At 40.6% G+C, this 11,605-nt stretch overlaps 1 protein-coding gene across 1 annotated transcript; it reads right to left on the bottom strand.

Annotated features, from left to right (window-relative positions):
* Positions 1-2,872: 2,872 nt before the first annotated feature.
* trim35-28 (tripartite motif containing 35-28) lies at positions 2,873-11,332 on the bottom strand. The gene is made up of 6 exons (XM_072691856.1): positions 10,656-11,332; positions 8,135-8,230; positions 7,748-7,978; positions 7,627-7,649; positions 7,418-7,536; positions 2,873-5,748 (listed from the first exon to the last, which is right to left on the bottom strand). The coding sequence occupies exons 1-6, from the start codon at positions 11,076-11,078 to the stop codon at positions 5,213-5,215; spliced, it is 1,428 nt and encodes a 475-aa protein (XP_072547957.1). The 5' UTR covers positions 11,079-11,332; the 3' UTR covers positions 2,873-5,212.
* Positions 11,333-11,605: the final 273 nt, after the last annotated feature.

Raw genomic sequence — 11,605 nt, 5'->3', positions numbered from 1 at the left:
GTATTGGATAAAGCATCACCCATCATCCTAGAGAACATAGGTCCACAGCTCAGTGCTGGGGGACTTTATACACCTCTAGCCCACGCCTGGCTTTAGGCATGATGCCAGTGCATTATGTCATTTTCTCCAGTGAGTCCTATTCAATTTGCCACAGTACTTCTCTATAGGGACCAGAAAAGCTGTGTGTGTACATCTGTGTCAGCAATGGCTGCAACTTAAAATAGCTAAATGCACTCATTATAAGGGGTGTACACAAACATTTGGACATGTATGTGAACAGTGTTTAACAGAACATTACAGTGATGATAAAACGACACTGTGTATATAAGCTCCCCGGACCAAAAGAATAGTCACCTTGCATGTTTAAGGTGGTAGTAACTTCATGCTCCTGCAGATGATCAGGCTATAAATACCTGCGGGGTGTGCGATGGGATTCATAGAGTGAGAAGAGGTGGGACAGTGCAGTGAATGTCTTGTTTGATGTGTGGAAAATGGGTCACAGAGCAGATGAAAGTGGTGGACAGGGACTGCAGACAGGTTTCATGGCTAGTGAATGAAAATGCAATTCCCTGCAGAGGGATTTTCATTCAGAAGCCAGGAAACATGTTGGCAGTCCCAGTCTGTTCATTTCCATCAGTCTTTTGGTCACAATTCTGACAAAGATTTTGTGTAGACTGGGGTTTTTGCCACTGCTGGTAGACCTGTATGACCATACACTCGCATAGACCTGCAGCTTCAGCTATGTTCCTTCACACTGTGGCCTTTGACATGCTCAAATGCAATCACTCCTTTTAGCCAATCGTTATCATCTGCTCTGTGACCCATTTTCCACACATCAAATGAGACATTCACTGCACTGTACCACCTCTTCTCAATCTGTGAATCCAGCTTGCAGATATTTATAGCCTGATCATCTTTATGCAATGCTATCTGCAGGAGCCTGAAGTTACCACAAACGGAAACACGCAAGGTGACTAATATTGATTACATATTGTCTATTTTATCTCTCCAAAATAGTAACTTCTCAAGAAGAACAACATTCTTAACTGTTGCTGTAAGTTAACACAGTTTCAAGAAAAAGTATGTGAACGCTTTGGGATTACTTGGATTTCTGAATAAACTGGTTATTAAATGTGCCACAACAATAGACAAACACTGCTTAAATTAATGATGTGTATTGAAGTTTTTTTTTAACGCAACATATAAACATTCACAGTGTAGGGTGGAAAAAGTATGTGAACCCCTAGGCTAATGACGTCATCCAACCAGGAGTCCAATCAGTGTGATGAGATTGGATGTGTTGGTTAAAGCTTCCCTGCCATGTAAAACACACACACCAGTTTTAGGTTTTAGCATTTCCTGATGTGAACCATGCCTCGCACAAAAGAGCTCTCAGAAGACCTACGTTCAAGATTTGTTGACTTGCATGAAGCTGGAAAGGGTTACAAAAGTATCTCTAAAAGCCTTGATGTTCAAGTGTCCACGGTAAGACAGACTGTCTACAAATGGAGAAAGTTCAGAACTGTTGCTACTCTCCCTAGGTGTGGTCGTCCTGTAAAGATGACTGCAAGAGCACAGCGCAGCATGCTCAACGAGGTGAACAGCTAAAGCATTTTTGTTGACAAATCTACAATAAGTAAAACATTAAACAAGAACAGAGTTCATGGGAGGATACCAGAGAGGAAGCCACTGCTGTCCAAAAAAAACAAAAAAAAAACATTGCTGCATGTTTGAAGTTTGTTGACGTTCCACAGCAATACTGGCAAAATATTCAATGAACAGATGAAACCAAAACTGAGTTGTTTAGATGGAACACACAACGCAACGCTATCTCATCCCAACTGTGAAATATGGTGGCGGGGGCATCATGGTTTGGGGCTGCTTTGTTGCCTCAGGGTCTGGACAGATCAGCTGTCATCAACGGAAAAATGAATTCCCAAGTATACTAAGACACTTTGCAGGACAACATAAGACCATCTGTCCACCAACTGAAGCTCAACAGGGGATGAGTGATGCAACAGGACTACACCCAAAATAGAAGTAAATCAACAACAGAATGGCTTTAACAAAAGGAAATACGCCTTCTGGAGTGGCCCAGTCAACCTGTCCTGACCTCAACCTAAATAAGATGCTGTGGCATGACCTCAAGAGAGCGACTCACTTTTAAAAACACAGCCACAGTTTTGATCATACTTGTATGATGTATTGTACATTAGCCATGTTTAGTGCTTTGCTGCATATTCTTTGCATGCAAAGGCCTAAATGAATTCTGCGACTCAAACGCATCATATCTTAAGCATCAGTGATGCTTTGCTAAGCAAGGGGCTCCTTCACCATATGAATGGCTTACTTAATGAAATTCATATCAGGTGAGTAACTGGACTCTTTTCAGTTTCTTTAGTAATATGTTTGAGCTCATAAGTTGCTTCTATACACCTCAGAATTTATTGGGCTACTGTTATCACCAGTTACATCATCAACAACAATGAAAAAACAGTATCTGCTGTGCCAGCCAATTAATATTCTATTTACTGGTAGAAAAATGTCCAACAGAATTACCAGTAATACTCGTCCTGATAGAATGAGGTGTATTATAGTTCTCAATAGGGTTAGTATTTAAAAATGTTGACGATATCTCAGAATTATGATGTGCCTGATTTCTGTTCTGTCTACTTTGCAGCCAATTAATCTTATTCTCCCATGTGCATTTTAAAGAGCCATAGGGTGTGGGCACACTGTGGGAGCTCACTGATGGGCACTATGTGTTTTCTGGGAGCAGTGTCAAACCTAAAACATTTCTGTATTAATAAAAAGAAATTTTAAGACTTTGTTTGTTTTCTTGATTTAAGAACAAAAACACTCAAGAGAGAGGTCTCAAACACCCACAATTTATTCAAAACCCTTCATTTATTTTCAACAGATGTTAAACACAGCTGCTAAAATAACAAACAGTGTAAAGTAACCCAAAACCTCATACAAATAACTATAATTTAATGTAAATATTTCTTCATAATCAATCCGGATCATAAGAGTGATTTGTAAAAGGGAGACTTACATTTTGTCCTAGCCTGATTCTTGTGTTGTGCATCACAGTAATTTCTCCCACCACACTATTTCTATTCAGTTGCTCAGTTGTATCGTCTATTGGAATTACAAAAATGGTGGAACCAAAAGAGCTACAACAGCATTTCTCAGGTACAAAAATGTCAGTAGCTTGTTAAGAAATATAATATGCATAATATATAAAAAAAATATTTATTAAATCTTGTCATAAATCAAGTACAGTTAAACACCATACGTTTTGAACTCTTTACTGTTTCTATATATGTTCTTATGTTATAAAATGTTCCTTTCTACTCACCCTTGCATATTTCTAGACTTGTCATGTTGTAGTAAATAGTCATTCTGCAGGACTCCCATGCAATTGTAATCTTGCACTGCAGAGGTTTACAACTGCCACCCTGTTCAGCTTTGTTACACCCATGTTTAAAAGCTCCTGCCTTGATCAGTGATCAAGCTGAAGCATCTGTTCATTGTCTTCTGTGACAAATATGTTTCAAAACAGATCTTCTGTTATTTCATTATGTACAGGGAAGCATGCCAAAGTGATCGTCCATGATAGCACACGCTGAAGTGCTAGCGAGTGAATACATAAGCCTGTGCAGTGTAATGGAGTCCCAGGATTGCAGTAAAAGACTGTAAAGGCACTCAGCTCTGCTAAAAAGGCATCAGTAAATACAGTCTTGCGAAAAAGAGGACACCCCATGAAAACCTTTGTCTTTAACATATTTAAACATAAAGATGTCATTATCATTTGAATTATATTGAGAGATGGAGGTCATATAACTAAAACACATAAAACTGAAGAAATGTAATTAGGAGAAATTTGATATTTTGGCAGGAAAAAATGGGGACACCCTAAGCTGTAGCAAAGCAACCCATGACATTTCCACCTCCATGCTTTACAGTTGATATGGGGTCTTGTGCTCAAATGCTGTGTTTGGTTTACGCCAAACAGGTCCTCTGTTATCTGTGTTCACACATTTCAACCTTGAATTAATTCATTTGTCCAAAACACATTGTTCCAGATGTCCTGGTCTTGGTCTGTTTCTCTGGTAAACCTCAGTCTTACCCTGTTTCTTTAACAGAAAAGGTCTTTTCCTTGCACACGTCCCCTAAAATCTAGCTTGTGCAGTGTAATTCTGACGGTAGATGCTGTTCTTTAGGCTCGGACTCAGATCTCTACGAAGCTGCCTAGTGACAAAATATTGTGAAAAGCGCTTAATAAATAATGGCCTCACCTGGCCATGTTGGCCATGTTCTTCACTCTCCACTCAATTATTTCTTGGACAAAGTTAACTAGTTTTGGATCTCGTCTGAGGTTTAAATAAGACAGGCTCCTCCAAAACTCTGTCTAACCATGTTATAATCATCTTCAGCTGACACTTTAAGTAGTAATAAATATGGGGGTATCCTAACTGCATTTATATTACACAAATTCACATACAATATACATACATTTTCTTTCATTTAAAATTCTCAAATCTCAAAATAAAGTACAGTAGGGTATCAGACAAACATTTTCTTTTTACATACCAACTAAAAATGAAGTACAGTATCTCTATGGGCTTGGGACCTGCGTAGGGTAGACTGCATGTGTGCTGTGAAATGAGATAAAACATTTCTGGTAGCATGATGTTGGAGAAGTCTATTTTGTATTGTGTATCTTAAGCTCAGTAATGTATCTAAAACCTCTGTCCTCGACTAGATAAAATAGCTGGCCATCCAATGCTATGAATTCCATTATTTTCCTCTTAATGGCTCTGGTCTTTTGCACTGTTGAACAAAGACAGAAGAGGCTGCTGGCTTGAGGCTGGATCTGCAAGCTTCCTAGCTTTAGCCTCTTTGCTAACTTCTTCAGATTGGGCATATCTTACAGGGCGTGACTTCCACGCCCATAACATGTGAAGTGAGTCATCATGTGGTGCAAGAATTTAGATTTAACTGACACAGAATCAGATGTTTGAAACTGATAAGCCATCAAATGCTGCAATGTTTAAATATGTCAAATAGACAAAGGCTTGCATGGGATGTCGTCATTTTTCACATGACTATCTTATTCTAAAAAACAAATATAGTGACCCTATAAAACAAATTAGTGAGATTTACCCAGTGTTGGCAGAGCAGTTCTTTGGTTAAACAGCATGCAACATTACTGCTTATGGATAGTCAGCTTGGCAGGCAGGACAGCCATGGGTGTGTGATGGAGCCCAGGACCAAACAGTGGGAAGAGCTTGGAAGGGAATTTATCAGTGTAGGTGCAGAGGTGCCTTCCGCTGCCCGCATCCCAGAAGGACACCTCCCCCTTCTCCATATTGAGCTTCACTCTGATCGTCTCTGGCCTCCTGTCCACGGTCAGCACGGTGCGTGGTGTGGTCAAGGCATTGTACACTCCTTTGCTCAGCCCGATGCTCCACACTCCTCCAGACGTGGTCACTGTGAACTTTCTCTTGCGGGCCACTGATTCTTTGCACACCCCGACGATCCACTTGGGGTTATCTCCCACATTCACCTCCCACCGGTGGCGCCCAGAGGTGAATCCCTCGGAGCCCAAGACAAATACACAGGGGTCGAAGCGCTCTGGGTTATCTGGGAAGGACTGCCTTTCTGGACTGTCCCTCACACTTGCGTAGTCAGGGGACATGGAGAGCCAGGGGGAAACAGTGTTTGGATCCATGATCACAGGAACTGTGAAGAAGACGGAAAGAACTGATTACAATAAATGCCAGGCCTAGTACATGTTACTACACTTAATTCACTATTTGGTCCTTTTTAAAGTTGAAAATGTCCAAAGCGAGTAGCCTTGTATGAGAAGACATAATGATAAATTAATGACATAGCATTTTTCAGATTCTTCAGTGCAAGAAGGTTTGTCCACACAGAATCAGAATTAACTACACTAGACTACAAATTACATTGCACTTACTTATCTGTGTGTGTGTGTACATGTTATACAACACATAATAAACAATATAGCATCAATAAGTATTTATATGCTGAGGTATAACAAGGGCAGTGCTGGGCAATATGGTAAAAATATTAGATCACAATAGTTAAAGACAACTGTGATATTTTGACATGCAGACCAAATGCATCAGCACTGACAGATTCTTAAGAACTGCTATTTAAATGCTCTCCCATACTGAGCAATTAATAATATTCAAAATCTGCTGTACTTCATCTAATTAAACAGTAATAATTACACTCTCTATAATGAAACATACAGTCGATCACATGACAATAGTCATGATATGCTCCCTTGTATCACGATAACTACATTTATCATGATTTCAATAAAATATCATCATAATACCCCTAAATACCCTAACCCTAACCCCTAAATAAAGAATGATGTATTTTGTATGTATACTATAAATACTATCAGTATAAATGACAAATATGGACATGGCTACTCACCAACACCAACAACATGTGACTGTTTAATACATTTAGCCTGAGAGTGTAGGGGAGTGATTTTTGCTGCGAGAAAAGTGGCTCCTCAAAGAAATCCTTGGGAAAATCCTCAATTTTGATATAGCGTGTCATATAACCCATGAGCATTTCCACATTTACTCACAGACTTGTACAACCTGCTTGCTTGTGCTGTTCTGCAGGTTTCACTTACTTTCACTCCGGCACACAATACATGACACAACTGAATGCGTGTTTGAGCGACTGCATACTTGAGAAAAACACACAAAAAACATTTTACTAATAAGCCAACTCTATTGGGTTTACAACAGAGTATGTTGTTGAGGCACAGATGGAGGAACCACTCCCATCTCTGTCACGTATATGAGAAGTCTTATTCTGTGTGAATCCGTCAATAACATCACAGACGGCCCGGGGTCAAATAACGTTACCCCACCAACCATGTAAAACTAATCCCATCTGAATAGGGTTTTACATTACCATGCATGGCTCTAGTCTATGGAGCAAGTCCCCAGACTGGTTTGTCAGAAACTGCACATTACAAATCCTTCAAAGTGATAGCACATCATACTAATTCAAAGCTGTAAAACCTCTTAGCTGTGTTCATCAAAAGACAAACACCCATTTTTTATAATATACAATAATTATCGCAATATTTTGTCATGTAGACAAAATGCACCAACAGCATAAGACCTCCCATACTGAATACTATGATTTTTACACAGACTGCGCTGCACTTCATTTAATTAAATAAGACTAATTACACTTATGAAATGTGCAGATAATCAGTGCACTTTAAGATATACTCATTAAAGCATACTGTGCACCATGATAACAACATTTATTACGATATGATAAAATATTGTGATATTGCCCAGCTCTACCCTCAACGGTTTGGCTTTCTGATACAAAACTGGACACTTACGACACTTAACATGAGACTGCATGCTCTCCCAGACTTTGTAACCCAGCGCTCCAACATGCACAGCCATGTTAATGAGAGCTCCATGAACCTTCGGAGGGTCTTCAGCAGTCCACTGAGCTCTGTGATCGATAAGATTTTAATAACTTGAATGTTTAAAAACTTGAAGGTTTTATTAGTTTCTAGTTTTGATAGAATAGAAGCTAGCTTACCTTCGTTTAAGAGTTTGGAAGTTCTGTAAAGAAAAGAGTACAGTATGAGGAATGAGCTGCAATATTAAAAAGGTAACGCAAGACAGGACACAGTGTGTTTAACCAGCAGTAGGCCTCATACTTGTAGGAAAGTCAAATCCTCTGCCCCCATTTCCCTCCTCACGGACTGAATCAGCTCAGAGAGAGAGTTGATTTCACGAGCTATGGTGTCAATCTTCTCCTTTACGATCTGCTTCTTCTGATCTTCTTCTTTTTTCAGGGCTCTAATTCTGATAGCCTCTTCATCATTCAGGAGCTGATGAAGTCTTTCAAACTCCTGTTTGATTTGCTTCTCTGCCTCCTCAGACTGGCTCTGAGAAATGCGACGAAAACAGGAGTTTACACTCAATCATAATGAATACAATCAATTATATTACTTATTTGTTTCCTCCATCAGCAGAAATATCAATAGCAGTAATAAGATTTGGCTAGAAACCACAGCGAGTGATAGACGAGTGAATGTAATTACCTGAATAAAAGTAACTGTGTCACCATATCGTTTCTTCATTCTCTTGAAAGACTCCAGCTTATGAGCGAGGATGCTGATCTTCATGTTGAGCTCATCCTGCAACAAAACACGTTCTTAAAAGAGATTTCTGTTGTACATGAGTGCATCCTTAAAGTTTTTTATAATGTCTGTCTGATTTAAGGTAGCAAAATCAAGTCATGCGGTTTTCCAACCTCTTATTGCCCCTTATAATTAAACAGGATCTGTTACTACAACTTTATTACTGATATATGCAATTAAGCGTTATTTGGGTAGACTGCTCTTTATTGTGCGAAATTAAGTCAGAGACTAAATATGGACTTCAGTCATTTCTTTCATATGTCTACACCTCAGGAAGGCTGCAAAGTTATGTTTGCTTCCCAACAGCCAAAAACAGCATGTTATTGTTTTCCCCAAAAACCTTCTAATCCAATATCTCCACTGCAAAACATCTGCAGTAGCAGCACATTAAACTGCTGTAAATCCAATAGGGAGACTTAGACACAGTCTCAACTTAAGAAGTCCAGGCTGAAAACTCTCTTGTTTATCCTCATTAGATAAAAAATGCAGATCTGGTGATTCACAAACATTCACAAAGATTTCTGGTTGAGTCTCACAAGTTCACTTAGGTTCGCTGACAGTCGGGCAAAAATGCTCTCATGTCTCAAGGAACGCCACCTCTGTGCTTCCTCCTGGCTCCCCCTTTTCAGCTAGTTTGTTAAAGGGGGGCCTTCTGGAGTCACTGTGTATTTTTTATTTGTTTTTGCTGAGCTGAACCGCCTTCCTTTGACAGGGTATCTATGTAGCTGCTTATCCTCCAGACCAACTCCACCACTATGGAGCCACCTGCACATGCTATTCACCCTCTGGCTCAGCCAAAGACCCCCACCATCATGCTCCCCTCATCCTCCTGATAGTCCTGCACCTACTCTTACTAAAACCTTTACTGCTAACTGGTTTTCCGTTGTTAAATCTGAACACATCTGTGTAGTATTAGTCTTCCTTCTATGTCTTTATTCAGTTTTCATTACTGTGTATCTATTGGTTAATTCTTTGTTTTATGCTTTTGTTGGGTTATTTTAATTTGCTAACCAGTGCTGACCAGTAAAAGATGGGTTCTGCCACTGTCAGCACGGACTTGCAGACTGAGACTCGGATCTCTGTAAGCTTAGTTTCCATTACAGGTGGCATATAACTTAAATGAATACCAATGTCAGACTGAAATCAGCACAAATGACTGAAGGAAAAAAAAAATCCAATCTATCCCTGTAACACATCTAGCCTGTATTAGCGCACTCTCCCATCGTGTTATGTCACATCAGTGGTTTATTTCTTCTTTAGGGTTTGTAAAGAGATATCCTACCCTAGGATGCTCTTCTTGAGTGAAGTTACATTAATCACTAATACAAATTACTAACTAGGGCAGCTTAAGGGTTAGAGTGGGGCTAGGGACCAGAACAGTGTGATGCCCCGGACCGGCATGGCTGAGGTGTTCTTGAGTAAGGCACTTGACTCAATTTCTCCCATTCCAGTAGAGCTGGGCGATATGGAAAATTTTATATCACGATATTTAAAAGACATATTTTACTATATTTTTTGCATAATGTTATCATGTACACAAAATGCATCAACAGCATTATTTTTTTAAACTGCTATCCAAATACTCTCCCATACTGAGGACCGTGATTTTTACTCAAATTATGCTGAACTCCATTTAATTAAATAAGACTTATTATTAATTGGGTCAGTGGTGGCTCAGCGGTTAGAGCGCTGGGCTATTGGTAACAGGGTTGGGGTTTGATTCCCGTGCAAGCTGCCACTGTTGGGCCCTTTACCCTCTCTGCAGTGTGTGTGTGTGTACTCACTGCCCCTAGTTTACTAGTGTGTGTGTGTGTGTGTGTGTGTGTGTGTGTGTTCACTACCACAGATGGGTTAAATGCAGAGAAAACATTTCGCTGTATGTAGTACAGTGACAAATACGTGCACTTTACACACTCTTTGTAAAAATACATGCAGATAATCAGTGTGGCGATATTCACGACACACTCATAGAAGCATACTGTGCATCACGATAACAAATTTATCACAATAGGATACAAATACTGTGATATTGCCCAGCTCTACGCTCCAGGCATGTGTGCTCACTGTTCATAGTTACAGGTGTGTTTTTTGTGTGTGCTCCACTGCATGAAAGGATCTTAATCTCTTAATTTTATCACTAATTTTTAATATAATCACTCATTTTTAAATGTAGTAGCTTTTGAAGACCAAAAGTATCAGACTGATATCAGTATCAAATAGTACTCAAGGGACTGTGACTGGGGTGAACAGTGAGTTTTAAAATTCTTACAGTTAAAAAATCTTATCATGGGTGATTATGGAAAGTCAGATGTCTAAGAAATGGTAGATGGCAGCTAATAATCCCTGAACTCCAGGTTACCAGCTGAATAATACAGCAGACAGCCCAATAATGCAGCCCACCGTGTGGGACTGGCTTGTTTACCTTACAGAAGGGAACCCCCTGGTCCAATGGCAGGAAGTCGTGCCCGCTGTGCAGTGTCACGCAGTCGACGCATATGGGCGCCTCGTCTTTAATACAGAAGAGCTGGAGGTCTCTCTGGTGTAGACCACAGAGAACCTCGATGGCTCCGGGGACTCTCCAGCCTTTCTCCTTCTGGAAGGACTCGCAGGTGTTTTTCAGAGCCCGATTCGGTATCGGCTCACCTTCACAGCACTTCCTGCACACGGGACACTCTTTGGAGGGTTTGTGCTTCCAGCTGGCCTCCAGACAGGCTCGGCAAAAGCTGTGACTGCACGACAACAACACGGGGTCCCGGAACAGCTCCTTACACACCGGGCAGGTCAGGTCTGACTCGAGAAGAGACGGTCTTTCGGTGAAATCCTCGTCCATCGTGTTCGCGGCCATGTTGCTGCCAGAAGGTTTACTTTCGCTTTCCTCCTCCCTGCCTGGCGGTGGAGACCGCTCGCAGAGACGTGGTCGTTTCCTTTGACTCAGGTTCGCTCCGTTTTGACCTAAAAACTAAAGTAAATAAACACAGGCCTGCGTGCTGTTTCTGTCTCCGAGACTCAGGCGTTTAGGTTAAAGCCTGTTTTTCCGGTTCGGCCTTCTTCCTGAAATCCGCCCTACTGACTGAAGTTCAGCTGAGCTGCCCCGTGCTGCAGGGGAGGAGCTCCGCGGGCTGGGTCGAGTATGGCAAGCAGAGTTAGCCTAAAATACCATCAGCGGTACAACATAAAGATTTACTAGTAAAGATTAAATTCAGGAGCTCTGTAATGCAGTATATCCTAGTGCAAAACTAGTTTCACTAATAATAAGACCAGATCTACAGATTTATAAAGGCAGATGACTAGTCGCTGCCGGGACACTATAGCTATACTGCATGTTTCCACTGATTTACAAGGAATACAATTCTCTTTTTTACTAGTAAAAAA

The sequence above is a fragment of the Salminus brasiliensis genome, chromosome 1, assembly GCF_030463535.1.
Source record: "Salminus brasiliensis chromosome 1, fSalBra1.hap2, whole genome shotgun sequence".
In the NCBI taxonomy this organism is placed as follows: domain Eukaryota; kingdom Metazoa; phylum Chordata; class Actinopteri; order Characiformes; family Bryconidae; genus Salminus; species Salminus brasiliensis.
The sequence above is the reverse complement of the archived record's forward strand: the minus strand, read 5'-3'. Positions and strand labels throughout refer to the sequence as shown.